The sequence below is a fragment of the Atractosteus spatula genome, assembly GCF_055471065.1.
Source record: "Atractosteus spatula isolate fAtrSpa1 chromosome 10 unlocalized genomic scaffold, fAtrSpa1.hap1 SUPER_10_unloc_1, whole genome shotgun sequence".
NCBI lineage: Eukaryota > Metazoa > Chordata > Actinopteri > Semionotiformes > Lepisosteidae > Atractosteus > Atractosteus spatula.
In genome coordinates, this window is record NW_028296612.1 from 3,748,512 (window position 1) to 3,763,522 (window position 15,011).

The window sequence follows — 15,011 nt, forward strand, 5'->3', positions numbered from 1 at the left end:
GGAGGTGTTGTAGTGCAGGTGAGGAAGGCTGTCAGGGAGAGTCGGTGATTCTCCTCACCCTCTTAGACCAGTATCAGTAAATCTAGAGGTTTGATTCATGATCTGTTCTTTCTTTAGATTTTTGAATGAAGGCGCTTTGTATTTCACAATGCTTTCCATCTCTGAATAAAGTTTTCAGAAAACCTTTCCTGTGTTTGTGGCTGTGCGTTCATGAACTTCTAAAAAAGTTACTCTAGGATTCTTGTGTAACTTACCCAGATGCCAGATGGGTCAGTATATCATATCTACTCTGGTAACCTGCTTTATGGTTTTGTCAGTCCCCTGATGCCGAGATCTGGTTGAGGGAGTTAATGGGTTTAATAAACAGCTCAATCATCTGATGATCATGTTTTGCAATAAAAATAATAAGGTCAGTGATTCAGTATTGAGTATAGACCAACAGATATTTCTTTGTGGTTTTAAATCTCACCCTTGTTCCCACAATACAGTTTAAAGACACATACCCATCAGCATGAGCGAGTCTGATCCTGCTGCCAAAGGTGCTTCTAAAGACTACTGAATACTCAGGCATATCGAAGATTTTGTTTTTGCATTTTTATTGAGTTTGTACTCGTGATGGATTGAGTTGATCAACTTCAGATCAAAACTAGATTGAGAGTCAATTTTAGCAGTCTACATACGAGATTGGTACTAATTCAGGTTATACAGCCTCAGAGGACAAAGGGACAATCTTCCCTCGAGAGACTTTGTGACGAATGTAATTCATACAGACATCAGTGTCGTCGATATTTGAGCCCTCAGCCCTCGTATTAGTGCTGTGTGTGGATCTGAACTCTCAGTATGTTCGTATTTTGCTGGTTGTTTCAGTCTGCTGTGTTCACTACATGTTTACACGTTATGTTTGTGTAACATGTTATATATACTGAAAGGAATAATCTATTCTAAAGGTTGTGTTTTCCTACCTGGAGACTATGGAGTAACATGCAACATCTTGGCCAGCTGTTTTAGGTGATAAAAGTTCTGCTGCTGTTAAACCTGCTGCTGTTGTAAAAAGTACAAGCGAGCGAACTCTTCCTGAAAGTGTTTGCTTGCAATGAGACTGTCGAACTTGATCGACTCGGAATGAGCATGTGTCACAGAGCAGGGAAAATCCACAAATATCTGCTCTTCTCTAAGAGCACTGAGTCCAGCGAACAGCAGAGGGCGATCTGACACTGTTGCTAATGAAAAGGGGGATTTAAAAAGCAGCACCAGTCTCCTGCTAGAATATTACAAATTCTCATTAGATTCTAGCTCTTGCGGAGGCGATCTTTGTGGGATCTGCAGAAATTCAAAGTATCGTGGCTTATTTAATTCATACACTTTTACTTGATTGAAGTCTCTTAATAAAGAAGAACTAAAGGTTGCGCTGCAACCAGCGACATCTACTGTCAGCTCCGGGAATCACCGCTCTGGCGTTGGAACCAGTCCTGATGTTTCGACAGGGCCGGGGAGAAAACTGAAGTCATCGACTGTTCCGTCTGCTTCTCCTCCCATCCTCAGCTCTTCCTCGATTATTCCCTGTTCTGTTCTCTCTCTGGTTTCTTCATCTCCCGCACTGGCGTCTGAAAAACATGTGCGTGAACACCGCACTCGATAACGAAAATATAAAACCCATGTAATAAACGTAATTTTATATAGCGCCTTTAAAAGCAAATATCTCAAAGCGCTTTTTGGGGGAAAAAATAGTTGAAACAATGACAAAAATAGTAACAAAGAAACAGAAGTGTTTATAACGTCATAGAAGAAGCGATAAGCAGCGAATTAAATAAAAGCCTTTCTAAAGCAGGTTTTGAGTCTGGATGTGAAGGGGTTTAGACCAGGGGACTCTCTATTCCTGGAGGAGAGAGTTCCGGAGCTCTGGGGTGCAGCAGGAGAAGACACTGTACCCCCAGAGTGTAGACGGGCTTGGGGGACAGACAGGAGCCCAGAGTCAGAGGAGTGAAGGCTGTGAGCAGGATGATAGTAACTCAGACAGGGACTGAGGTGCCGAGCCAGACAGAGCCTTATCGGTGAGCACTTGAAGTCGACGCGAAACTTGCCAGGAAGCCAGTGCAGGGACTCCAGGACAGGAGTAATGTCATCACTTGCACCAGACCTGGACAGGATTCTGGCGGCCAAATTCTCGACACTCCGAACTTTGTTTGAGCTTGGCTCGGAGTAGATTTAGACACCTCCGCAAGGGCGTTTGCAGTAACCATTTCGTGAGAAGACAAATGTGTTGACCAGCTTACAACTGCTTAAAAACCTTTAAACGAACTTTTTCACCTTTGCACTCCTGTAACCCTGTAATTAAAAAAGACCTAAGGATTGTTGCGAAGCAGTTCGGGTCTCAGGGTAGGAACATTTCAGTACATCGGTTTACACGTCATTGGAAACGACTATCTGGGCCCAATGAGAGCGCGGTCTGTACAGTGAGGCGTAGGTTCAGAGACCAGCTCTTCCTCTTCCACCAGACGGAATGGACACCGTGCGGACGACATACAACCCGCTCTTCCTCTGTGAGTAGATATATTTGTATAGATTTTGTTGCTTTTATACGCCTCCCACAATGGAGCGGTGGATTAGACAAGCAGACTGTACGTGCAGAAGTGTTTTATAGATGACCACCATGTATTATGTTGGGCGGAATGAACGTTTGCGTTGTTGCTGTGTTTTCTCTTCTGAAGGGGTGTATATAAAGGTAATATAGAATATATATTACCTATACATACAAAGGTGTGTACAATATATACAGGCTGTATACACTGTGGAACATAGCTGAGGGTTGTAATGAGGGAAGGAAAAAGTGATATTGAACAAACCAGCAACTGGTCGCCACGAGTCTTTAGGAAGGTTACAAGTGTTAACAGAGCCCGGACAGAGCCGAGACACACACCTGAGCTTTGGAAGTGGCGGTGGGATCTCCTCTGGAGGCAGGAGACGCGCTATCCAGCGCCTACAACCGCGAAGAAAAGTCCGGAAACCCGACGTTTCGATGTTTCGATGATCGAAAAACAAATGACCATTCAGCCTCACATAACTACCTAGAAAACAAATTGATATCTTTATTTTGTTGTTAAGTATGTTCACACAAATTAAAAATAGCCCAGCCGCGATCAAGAATCTGAATGAAAATATTGACAAAGTGGGACGTTATCACCACCACGTTTTGTATGTCTGTCATATATGAGCACAGCTCTTATTATATACAGGTGACTTCGAATGGCTTGGGAATCGCCTCAAGATACAGTGTGTTGAATGAGCGTGTCTGGGATCAAAGAATCAATTTTCTCCGGAATATTAATCTAGTCCATGGACTGCAGCGCTCAAGGTCTTGTTATTTATCACTCGATGTGGTTTAACACAGAGAATTGTGTCGCAGGACAACTAGGGTCTCGTCAGCTTCCTCGCGGCGATTTCTACAGCTATATAGTTATATAATAACATGTAATTTCAACCTCTATTTAAAATCCTTTTTTTTATGATGGGCAGAGTATCAGAATTCATAAATCCGTCGGCCCTGTTCAGGGTGCAAGGAAAGATCTTGCGTCCCGCCGGGTGTCTGAAAGGACTGACGTGAGTTTCGTGTCTCAGGTGTCTTCCTGGCGGGGGGACTGTTCGCTGGCTCTGCCGGGGTCGTGGAGCTGCGGGTCCGAGCCGGAGACACGGTCACCCTGCCCTGCGGCATCAGGCACCTGAAGGAGACGCTGTGGATGATACAGCGGCCCCTGGAGGTGCCGCTCATCGCCGCCGTCGGTCAGGTCAGCGGCTCCCAGGTCAGCGAGGAGATTGAAGGAGCGTACGAGTCTCGCCTCTCCCTCGTCCTCGAACCCTCGACCCTCTCCGTCAGCCTGACGCTCGCCAACCTGACGGAGTCCGACCGGGCGCTGTACTACTGCGCCGAGAGAGTCGGCGGGCGGCTGAGCTTCGGAAACGGGACGGAGCTCGTCTTCCCCGGTGAGCCCCAGCCACCGCCCGACACCCCGATAACCCCTCACGCACACTAACACGCGAGCAGTTCCAGTCTGTGCACCCGCTCCCCTACACAGCACAGACACCCTGGGGTCCCTCTCCTTCACTGTTCAACACTGCAGTCTTGTTCGGTACCTGTTCCGGTGTTGCCATGTTTATACCCGACACCGGCTGCTTTCCTTTTCCACACCTGCTAAGTGCTTGGTCGTTACCCGATTTTACTGTGCTTTATTACAACGCTGTACGGTAAACACTTCCAAAATGTCTGTGAGAGTCATTTCGTCCCCCACAGGATGCAGCACAAAGTTCGATTTTCAACGATACTGAGTTTTATATCACAGATGAAAACAAGGATTATTTTTTTAAAAGGCTTCACGATTGATGAACCCCAGCTTTTTGACCTCACTGAAACGATGCTGATGGAAAAAAGAACCGCACCCCCTCCTCCTCCACACTCCGGCCCTCCCGTCTGCGTGGCACAGGCTGGAGAGGACCTGATGCCCCTGCTGACCAGTCCATCGCCGCCCCTGTCCGGCCCAGGCCAGTCGGCTGTGAGGTCGAGGAGGTGTGAGCAGAGGTCACCCTGCTCTCAGGCCAGCAGCCTGGAGCCTCACTGTCCTGTCACTGATGCGGACATTGTGTCCGCCTGCAGGTTCAGCAGCAGTACCAGTGGCAGAAAACTCCTCCTTGGAAGAACCTGACCGGACAGTGGTCAGTCCCAGTCCCTGATTCTTCATGTCTGAGCTGTTACTTCAGAAAGGCTGTCAGCAGCAGTGAAGATGTTGTGAATTAGCCTCTCACCTGCTCTATCTGTGGTCTTGTAGAGGAGTCAGACCGGACAGTGGTCAGTCCCAGTCCCTGATTCTTCATGTCTGAGCTGTTACTTCAGAAAGGCTGTCAGCAGCAGTGAAGATGTTGTGAATTAGCCTCTCACCTGCTCTATCTGTGGTCTTGTAGAGGAGTCAGACCGGACAGTGGTCAGTCCCAGTCCCTGATTCTTCATGTCTGAGCTGTTACTTCAGAAAGGCTGTCAGCAACAGTGAAGATGTTGTGAATTAGCCTCTCACCTGCTCTATCTGTGGTCTTGTAGAGGAACCAGACCGGACAGTGGCCAGTCCCAGTCCCTGCCTGACGTGCTGGACTCTTCTGCCCTCTGTGAGTGTGGTCTGTGCCCTCGTGTCCTCCGTCTGCGTTTTCTCCTGCGTTTCCCTTAGAAGAGGTAAGACTGTCCACACAGCTGTGTTTTTCTTTATGAGTGAAAACAGAAATACAGTCTGCGGAAAAACTGCTGTATGTTCGCGAGACATTCAAACATGTAAACGTGGGAAGGCTAAAGAACCGAGAGACTCTGACATCTTGCATTGTGCTGCTGTTTCAGCGATATTGATGATGTATAATTCAGTTGGGCTCCCTAGTCTTGTATGGCTGTGAGCAGCTGGTCAGTCCGTTTAACTCAATAAGAAAAACAGGAGAAAAGGACTGAAAAACAAAAGAATCGGTTTAATTCTGACTTTAAGGGGGCTGAGATTTTCATGTCCTGAACCGGAATGTCTTATTTCTGACTTCTCTTGCATAACAATGCTTTTAGTAGTTGTGTCAGAACAGCGGTACTTACTGAACATCCTACAGCTGTGTTTATACACCTCGTCTCCCTGTCTAAGATAAAGAAACACGTCTTTTACGGTGCCGTAGGGTAGGGCAAAATATTTATTTCCTTTTTTTCTGGTCACCTTTTGTGTGGGAAGACATCATTTTTTTAACTCTGGTTCTCCGTACAGTAGGTTCTCAGGGTACTAAGTAATGTGTTGTGATAAACGTAGTACAGTCATTTTCATTTCTGGGGGTCACAGTGGAGTATAACTGTGTTTCCTCTTTGAAACCAGGCAGTAGAAGCTCTGAGAGTCGCCCCCAGACTGGAGGACACAGCAAGAGACAGGACAGTCAGGTACCGATCAGATTTTTATTTCAGACAGGACACTGTGTCTCATCACCTGGAGTGTCTGCCTCTGTCTGTGATATAACACATTCTCAGATCATATCTCGTTTCAACAGACACAACTTAAAGACCATGAGTGAATGTGTGTGATCCAGCTGTTATTAGTAATTATTGTATTTGTGAAGATATGGCAATTTTTATGGGCCGCTAAGTGTTTTTCCGCAGTTTTGATTTTGACTGAAACAATTTGGCCAGTCTTATCAGCGTGTGTCAGGAGGGTCACAGAGGAAATTAGCTCTGTCTGTGTGTGTGTGTGTGTGTGTGTGTGTGTGTGTGTGTGTGTGTGTGTGTGTTCAGACTCGTCCTCACCAGCAGATGTGCTGTGTGTCTGTGTCTTTACAGGAAGAGGAGGCAGGACTGCAGTACGCCACTATAGAGATCAGCAGGCAAAACACGAAGCACAAGAAGAGAGGTGGCCACAACACACAGCCCACTACATATGCTGAGATCAAGCATGGGAGACGTGTGTGACAGTAAAGTACACAAAATACACAAAGAGAACTTAGCAGACTGAAAAACATAATCAGGTTGACTACTGGGAATCAAAATTGATAAATGTGTAACAACCCATAAAAAAGTTTTTTTATCAAGACGTCCAGTGGAGAACTAATTAAACTGGATTGAACTGTCCTCTTACACAAGAACCCTGTGAAACTGTGATTTCTGTTAGTTTGATCATTTTTCTGTATGTCTGGTTGTTTTGCTCCATTGATTTGATGAATTGGTGCCTCTCCCAGCAGCAGCCTCAGTGTTTCCCCAGGAGTCTCCCCTCCAGGTACTGGCCAGGCTCACACCTGCTGGGCTCCAGTGGGGCTGCCAGTGGGGAGCTGCAGGGGGATATGGCTGCTGGCCAACTGGTTGATTCATCAGTCGGGCCGCCTCGCACGCTGAAAGGAGGTGAAAGGAGCTGGGAGCTGCAGGGTGATATGGCTGTTTGTTAAAAAAAACAACCTACACCATACAGAAGACCAAGTAAGATAAGCAGTGAGCAAGAAAGCAGCCAAACAAGATTAAAGTTCTCGAAGTTTCCTGTGCGATGCCTTTGCTGATCCAAGCTAACAGGCCCTGAACTGTGCCCCAGTGAGCACATCAAGGGCTCAGTGCAGCCTGTGTGCACCAGCCAGCAGAACTGACCGCAGCCTGATCTCACCCTCGCACAAGAGCTTCAGAGCGGTGTTCAGCACGATGACCGCAGATGTTTCCATGAGCTCAACCACTCTCTATATTTACTCTCTCAGGCCTGTGATAGTCACACTGGGCTCGGGAGGAGAGGGGGCTGGGGAGGAAGGTGGAGAACTTGACAACAGGTTCGCACTGAGAGTTTCCTGTCTTGTTTCTGTTGCTGTGTCTCTGCTGGCCTGTGTGCTGGTTTACTCTTCAGCCTCCCTGAAATGAATCATCAGGCAGAATTCAGGTCAGAAAAGCCCCCCCAAAAAAACATGTGAGGATGAGATAGACAAGTGTGTAAAAATGGATACCACACAGGCCTCTGTATCTGTTTCCAAGACCCTCAGACTGTTTCTCAGACATCGGACGCTTTTGAGTCTGCGCAGGAGAGCTGCACCTGTTAGACAAGTAGTGCCTTCCTGGACAGAGGACACAAGACCGGTCACAAACGAGAGGCAGCTATAGGGCACATACAGAAGAGAGTATTAAAGTATTGGCTACACCTACAAAACAGCGACTAACTCCTATCACCACAAAGTCCTGCTGAGCCAAGAGCTGAGCCCAAAACAGAGCCCCCTGAGCCAGCTGGTCCTGAGGCTCACTGACCTGAGCAACACCAACCCTAACCAGCCTCAGGACAGCACTGCTAGAGCACCACAACCCAGACTCAACCACATCACAGCACAATACACACAACACACAACCAGCCTCAGGACAGCACTGCTAGAGCACCACAACTCAGACCCAACCACATCACAGCACAATACACACAACACACAACCAGCCTCAGGACAGCACTGCTAGAGCACCACAACCCAGATTCAACCACATCACAGCACAATACACACAACACACAACCAGCCTCAGGACAGCACTGCTAGAGCACCACAACTCAGACTCAACCACATCACAGCACAATACACACAACACACAACCAGCCTCAGGACAGCACTGCTAGAGCACCACAACTCAGACCCAACCACATCACAGCACAGATCAAGAAGCAATATCTCACACACTGGGACACACACACACAAACACAACATAAACTGGAATGCTACAGAACCCTAAACAGACAATACACACAAGCCAAATATCTAACCAAGCTAAATAACAGCAAAGAGAAACAGACCCTGACGAAGTACAGGCTCAGTGACCACAGCCTGGACAGAGACACTGGACACAGGCAGACCTGGCTGTCCAGAAAGGATAGGCTCAGTGACCACAGCCTGGACACACACACACTGGACACAGGCAGACCAGGCTGTCCAGAGAGGACAGGCTGTGCTCCCACTGCCAGCGGGGAGAAATAGAGACAGAGGTGCACTTCCTACTGCACTGTGACAGATACTCTGGGATTAGAGAAACATTCTTCCCGAAATTCAGAAATCTAATCCCAGAGTTCCCACACCTGCCAGAATCCCAACGGGTCCCAATCCTACTGGGAGAGGGAGGAGGGAACTCAGCTGAACTGGCAGCCCAGTGTGTGATCTCCTGTCCCAGCCTGAGGAACAGACAGTGAGCCTGTCTCTCAATAATAATAATACAGTGTGTGATCTCCTGTCCCAGCCTGAGGAACAGAGAGTGAGCCTGTCTCTCAATAAAAATAATACAGTGTGTGATCTCCTGTCCCAGCCTGAGGAACAGACAGTGAGCCTGTCTCTCAATAATAATAATAATACAGTGTGTGATCTCCTGTCCCAGCCTGAGGAACAGACAGTGAGCCTGTCTCTCAATAATAATAATACAGTGTGTGATCTCCTGTCCCAGCCTGAGGAACAGACAGTGAGCCTGTCTCTCAATAATAATAATACAGTGTGTGATCTCCTGTCCCAGCCTGAGGAACAGACAGTGAGCCCGTCTCTCGATAATAATAATACAGTGTGTGATCTCCTGTCCCAGCCTGAGGAACAGACAGTGAGCCTGTCTCTCAATAATAATAATACAGTGTGTGATCTCCTGTCCCAGCCTGAGGAACAGACAGTGAGCCTGTCTCTCAATAATAATAATACAGTGTGTGATCTCCTGTCCCAGCCTGAGGAACAGACAGTGAGCCTGTCTCTCAATAATAATAATACAGTGTGTGATCTCCTGTCCCAGCCTGAGGAACAGACAGTGAGCCTGTCTCTCAATAATAATAATACAGTGTGTGATCTCCTGTCCCAGCCTGAGGAACAGACAGTGAGCCTGTCTCTCAATAATAATAATACAGTGTGTGATCTCCTGTCCCAGCCTGAGGAACAGACAGTGAGTCCGTCTCTCAATAATAATAATACAGTGTGTGATCTCCTGTCCCAGCCTGAGGAACAGTGAGCCTGTCTCTCAATAATAATAATACAGTGTGTGATCTCCTGTCCCAGCCTGAGGAACAGACAGTGAGCCTGTCTCTCAATAATAATAATACAGTGTGTGATCTCCTGTCCCAGCCTGAGGAACAGACAGTGAGCCTGTCTCTCAATAATAATAATACAGTGTGTGATCTCCTGTCCCAGCCTGAGGAACAGTGAATCTGTCTCTCAATAATGCTCCATAAATCTATATGTAAATATTTTATGATTGTGTCTTTATTGTAAATGTCTGTAGATTTTTGTTTTATGTGAATTGTATTTGTTTTGCTTTGGCAACACTGGTTGTACTCATCAGTCATGCCAATAAAGCACCTCGAATTGAACTGAATACAGGGCACAGCTGGCCTGATGGGTAGTTAGTAGTTAATCCATCCAAGTGTCAGCCGGAGATGAGAAAATCACAGTTTGAAGATTCTCATTCTTAAAAGAAATAAGGGTATCGGCTTCAACCACAGGGCTGGGCAGCTTGTTCCACACCCCCACCCCCCTCTGTGTACAGAAGAGCCTCCTGTCCTGACTGGAGGAGCTCACCCAGCTGTGTCTGGAGAGAAGCCAGGGTATCGGCTTCAACCACAGGGCTGGGCAGCTTGTTCCCCACCCTCACCCCCCTCTGTGTACAGAAGAGCCTCCTGTTCCCAGTTCTAAATGCCCTTCAATGTAGATTTCCCTTATCTCCTCTGGCTCCTGTTTCTCTATTCATTCTACCAGAGATTCAGTTTCTTCAGCCCGTCAGTGTGTTTTCTGGAGCTTAAGGGAAGCATCGGGTTGTTCTTGCCTGGACTGATACCAGAGCAGCGATATCTTTTCTACGCAGAAGGATATGCATTATATATATGGATAAAAAGGGGAGATGAAAAATATAGATCTGTGCAACATTTTCTTTATAACGGGGGGACCATAACTGCACGTAGTATTTCACTGTGTAAAGAAACGCCTCCCAGGCCCAGTTTTAAAGATTCTTCTCCAGATTGACCCTTGTGAGGTGGAGAGGAGCTGCAGAATTATTTTGATCACCTTTGCTGATACCCATTTCAGTAAACATCTACGTTGTTCACCTGCCTGTTAGGACTAACACCACACACACACAGCGGTTCATCCGGACCGGGTCGGCCTGACGAGATTCAGGCCCAGAGCCGGTGGCCGCTGCCTCCCCCTGCTGGCCGGACGTGGTAGCGCCGCTTCACCACACTGAAGAAACCGAGAACGGAAGGAGAATCTCCAAGCTGTCTGGAGCGCCTGAACTCACAAGCGTCGTGCAGCCTTTCTGCGTGCCAACAAGAGCTCACGAGATTCACCTCCTTTCAGCGTGCGGGGGGGCCCGACTGATGAATCAACCAGTTGGCCAGCGGCCACATCACCCTGCAGCTGACACTGGCAGCCCCACTGGAGCCCAGCAGTGTGAGCCTGGCCAGTACCTGGAGGGGAGACTCCTGGGAGGAGAGCTGAGGCTGCTGCTGGGAGAGGGGTGAGTGGGGCCAGCAGGGGGCGCTCTCACCCTGCGGTCTGTGTGGGTCCTGATGCCCCAGTATAGTGACGGGGACACTGGACTGTAAACAGGCGCCGTCCTTTGGATGAGACGTCAAACCGAGGTCCTGACTCTCTGTGCTCATTAACAATCCCGGGGTGTCTCTGGAGAAGAGTAGGGGTGTTACCCCAGTGTCCTGGCCTAATTCCCCCCCTGGTCTTGACCCATCATGGCCTCCTAATCACCCCCCTCTCTGAACTGGCTCCATCCCAGTGGATCTCCATCCACTGGATCCCAGCTCCATCATCCAGGTGGGGCTGCACACTGGTGGTGGTGGTGGGGATCCCCATGTAAAGCTACCTGTAAAGAGTGTCCAGAAAAGCGCTATATAAGTGTAAGACATTATTATTATTATCCCTCTGCTCTCCTCCCCACTGAGAGCTGCTGTGTGGGGGGAGAGGAGTGGAGCATCATCCAGGTGGGGTGGGGGTGGAGGGGATCCCCATTACTGTAAAGCGCTTTAAGTGGAGTGTCCAGAAAAGCGCTATAGAAGTGTAAGACATTATTATTATTATATCGCCGTCGCAAGTCCCCTCCTACGACATAGTGATATTAAAAACAGAACAACAGCGCCACCTGCTGGATTCTTAGTGTACTGCTACACCCGAACCGCCGAATAGGTCTTCCCTGTGGTTCTTGAATCCAAGTCAGTGCACAGGCGTCGCACATGAGCTACTGGTCCCCTGCAGGATGGTTCCCCGTCCTGAAGCCTCTTCTGCAGTTTTCATTCAACACCTCAATATGAGGGCTCTGGCTTTTTTATTTAAAGGAACACATCTCACAACCAGAGGAATAAAGGGTCCTTCCATTTTTTTTCTTCAATTACAGGAAAGCGGAGAAGAGCTGAAATATTCGGAAATCCAGCTCCCACCTGGATCACGGAACGGCCACTTTCTGTTGCTTTGTGACACCCCAGTTTCCCAGTGATGATCCCCAGAACCCGCTCCGCCCAGGAGGCGAGCTGAAGCGAGTTCAGCTCAGCAGACAAGAACAGCAGACTCAGAGGACGATCTAACAATTCACGTTTTATTGTGTTTCTTTAGTGCAAATGTACCGCCACAGCTCAGAAAATGACTTTTGACAAGTGTAAATGTATCTTTGTACCCTGCAGCGATTCCTCCAAAGAGAAATGTTGGCCATTTTCAGAGTCTTTATAGCTTAACGGCGGAAACTGTTTTTCCTTATTCTCACCGTGGGATTAAAATGTACTTGTTCCTTTAGAAACGAAACATTCCAGTATCAACTATTAGAAAATCCAATGACTGCAAAAAGAATCAGCAACAAGAGAAACTACGACTCAACGCAAAGTGCTATCGTACAAAAATGCCTACACTCAGCAAGTAAATGAGGTAGGAAAAAAGTTTGTGGCACAAGAATCTTAAATGCTAGACCATAAAATAATTATTCCTTAGAATGTCCGGACTGTTAAAAGACAAAACAATAAGGACACTGATTATACATTCACACATAAAAACCGTTTAAGTGCATAACTGAAATACTGAATGCCAACAGGAAATTTCTTCAAGTAACACGTTCCTTTCTGTGCTAATTCTGAGACTCAGGCAGTGTCCATCAGTACTATCCAACCCTACCTCAAACAAAACCGTCTCATTCAATTCCAAAGGGGAGTTAAAATGAATGTGCCCCCCCTCCCACCTCCTCCGAAAGTGTCACTCCAGGGAAGCGTCGTTAATACGGAGAAGAGGAGGAACGTCTTTACACAGAGGGTGGTGGGAGTGTGGAACAAGCTACCAGCTTCTCTCCAGAGCTGGAGAAGACCCTCAGATCAATTCACTACCCTCTACCAAATAAGTCAGAATTATTTGGACTAAATGGCTCCTCGTTTGTAAGTAGAGATGAACAAAATCGCAAACATTAAAATCATGACATGACTGTTTCGTGGAAGAACAGACCTACTGTTCAATGAAGACATTAATAAATAATTAAAAGGTAACTGCTGTAGCTATCTATGACTGTTCTTAAATACCTTCACACTTCATTTCAAAGACATGCTATTTTAAACATTTACCAAATGTTTCATTAAATAAATACGGAATAATACTTCTTGTTAAACATCTCAGGTGCTGACAAAAACAAACTAAAAAAATTCAGTTTTCTCCTCCCCAGCTAGAAGAGTTTTCTTACGGCTGCCTAAAACCAGTTAGAACCCGGTTTCCCATATTCTCCAGTAGTACGTTCTCATTCCCCGATGCACTCGCCAACAGCAAATGTAACCTGTGCATTTTTTCCCTTACAAAATGGCACAGTGCATTAACACACTAGCAACACACTAGACACCCCCTCACAGACACAAGAGACACTGTACAGCGTGCACTATTGTGTTGTAGTACATGAATATCATGATATCGTTATTAATTTCTTTAGATACGCGATTCCATATTATATTCCCTATGAATCCAATTCTAAAAGTATGCTTGTTTGCTCCGGTATCGAGCGTATTCGCCGAAAAGCTTAAAACTACCACTTTTTATACACACGTTATTTCACATGTTAGTTAAAGACTTCGATGCTTAAAATGTTTAGGGAGAAATGGAATACTGGTGTGTATTTTGTTCTTTAAAGTACCGAGACCAGCCACGTACAGTTTACATACTGTAATACTGTATGTTTATGTTCTAACATTAATATCGTTTCTGGCCTTCACACGCGTTATGCTCCTATTCTTTTTATGCTCGGCTACTAAGATTTCCCTTCAGTGGTAAAATTCCATATAAAAATTCAATACTTAAACGGGCACAGTAAAGACATTAAATATACATATTCATACTGTATACAGTACAGTTTGCAGACGGTAATATGTTTATGTTCCTAAATCAAGCTCTTTTATGAGCACGTGAAAGGCACGGTGAATCGGAGAAAAGTCTCAGAAATTACTGGGCTTTGCGCGATCGGGAACAGACGCGTGACTGGATCAACGAAATGCTGTGGTGTTACTTTCACAAAGACGACCAATGGAAAAAAAGAGTGTGGACCGGGGCAATACTTTGAGTTTACAGCTTGTCCAAGGTCATTCATCATGAATACCATCAGGAACACGGGATCTTCGGTAAAGACTTGGATGGCGACAGCTCAAACAGGAGAGGTTGAGCTTCATTAGCGGGTACTATCATTCGACTTGCGGTGACGAGCGGGAATGCGGTACGAGACGAGAATAATCGGCGACTTGCGTTGCACCGCACAGTAATGCGGTACCGCCCGCTTGGTTTGAATGGAGGCGTCTGCACGTCGGCAAAATGAGCTAACTTCACCGCGGTACCGGAGAGACAATCGCTTTTACCTTTTCTTCAACCGCTGCGCAAGACGGGGAAGCAAGCTCAAGATTTTTTTTAAGGAAAAAAAAAACCCACTACAATTAACTAAAACCTCCCCCACTTCTTAGACGGAAAACGTGTGCAGTGATATCAAGATATCAAGCTGCGCCGCTTGTCAACACTGAGTCTGCAGGCGTCCTCTTCCGGAACAGGCAGCTGACCAATGAGCTTCGAGCAGCTGGTCAGGTGACGCAGGGAGCCCCCCCAGAGGATTCTGGGGAATGTAGTCCGACATTCTAGGGAATGTAGGTTGTGCTCTCGCGATGTCCCTAGGATCTAATGTGAGAAACAAGACCACACTGAGTCAATTGGGGCTGATCTGACCAAATACATTTGCAGGCCACTGAGCAAAAACGTATTATGTTGGGGTTGTTATTCACATCGATCTCATGGTCACCACCAGAACTCCTTGAGTGTAAACCAAAAGCAACTATTGCTGGCCCAATACATTTAAAGGGAAGGCACGTTATTTGTCGTTATACTTACACAGGTGCAGAGTATAGTGAAAAGTGACAACAGACAGGAACACAATAACAAAAACAGTGTAATGACATAACAGTGTAATCCAAACTGTGCAAATACGCCAGCAGAGAAAAGTGTACAAACAGGACAGAAACAGTGCAAATGTAATTCGGGAAACAGTGCAAAAA

At 46.7% G+C, this 15,011-nt stretch overlaps 1 protein-coding gene across 1 annotated transcript; it reads left to right on the forward strand.

The window, feature by feature from the left end:
• The first annotated feature begins 2,500 nt into the window (after positions 1 to 2,500).
• LOC148813484 (uncharacterized) lies at positions 2,501 to 6,460 on the forward strand. The gene is made up of 5 exons (XM_088908005.1): positions 2,501 to 2,540; positions 3,616 to 3,978; positions 5,084 to 5,212; positions 5,877 to 5,938; positions 6,332 to 6,460. Exons 1-5 carry the CDS (start codon positions 2,501 to 2,503, stop codon positions 6,458 to 6,460), a joined length of 723 nt encoding a protein of 240 aa, XP_088764131.1.
• The last annotated feature ends 8,551 nt before the right edge of the window (positions 6,461 to 15,011 follow it).

What these genes read in the sequence shown, in the direction of transcription:
- LOC148813484 (XM_088908005.1), top strand. Translation starts at nt 2,501, where the DNA reads ATGGACACCGTGCGGACGACATACAACCCGCTCTTCCTCT. An exon ending in GACGGAGCTCGTCTTCCCCG is followed by an intron (nt 3,979 to 5,083) that starts GTGAGCCCCAGC and finishes GTGGTCTTGTAG; the next exon opens with AGGAACCAGACCGGACAGTG. An exon ending in GCAAGAGACAGGACAGTCAG is followed by an intron (nt 5,939 to 6,331) that starts GTACCGATCAGA and finishes GTGTCTTTACAG; the next exon opens with GAAGAGGAGGCAGGACTGCA.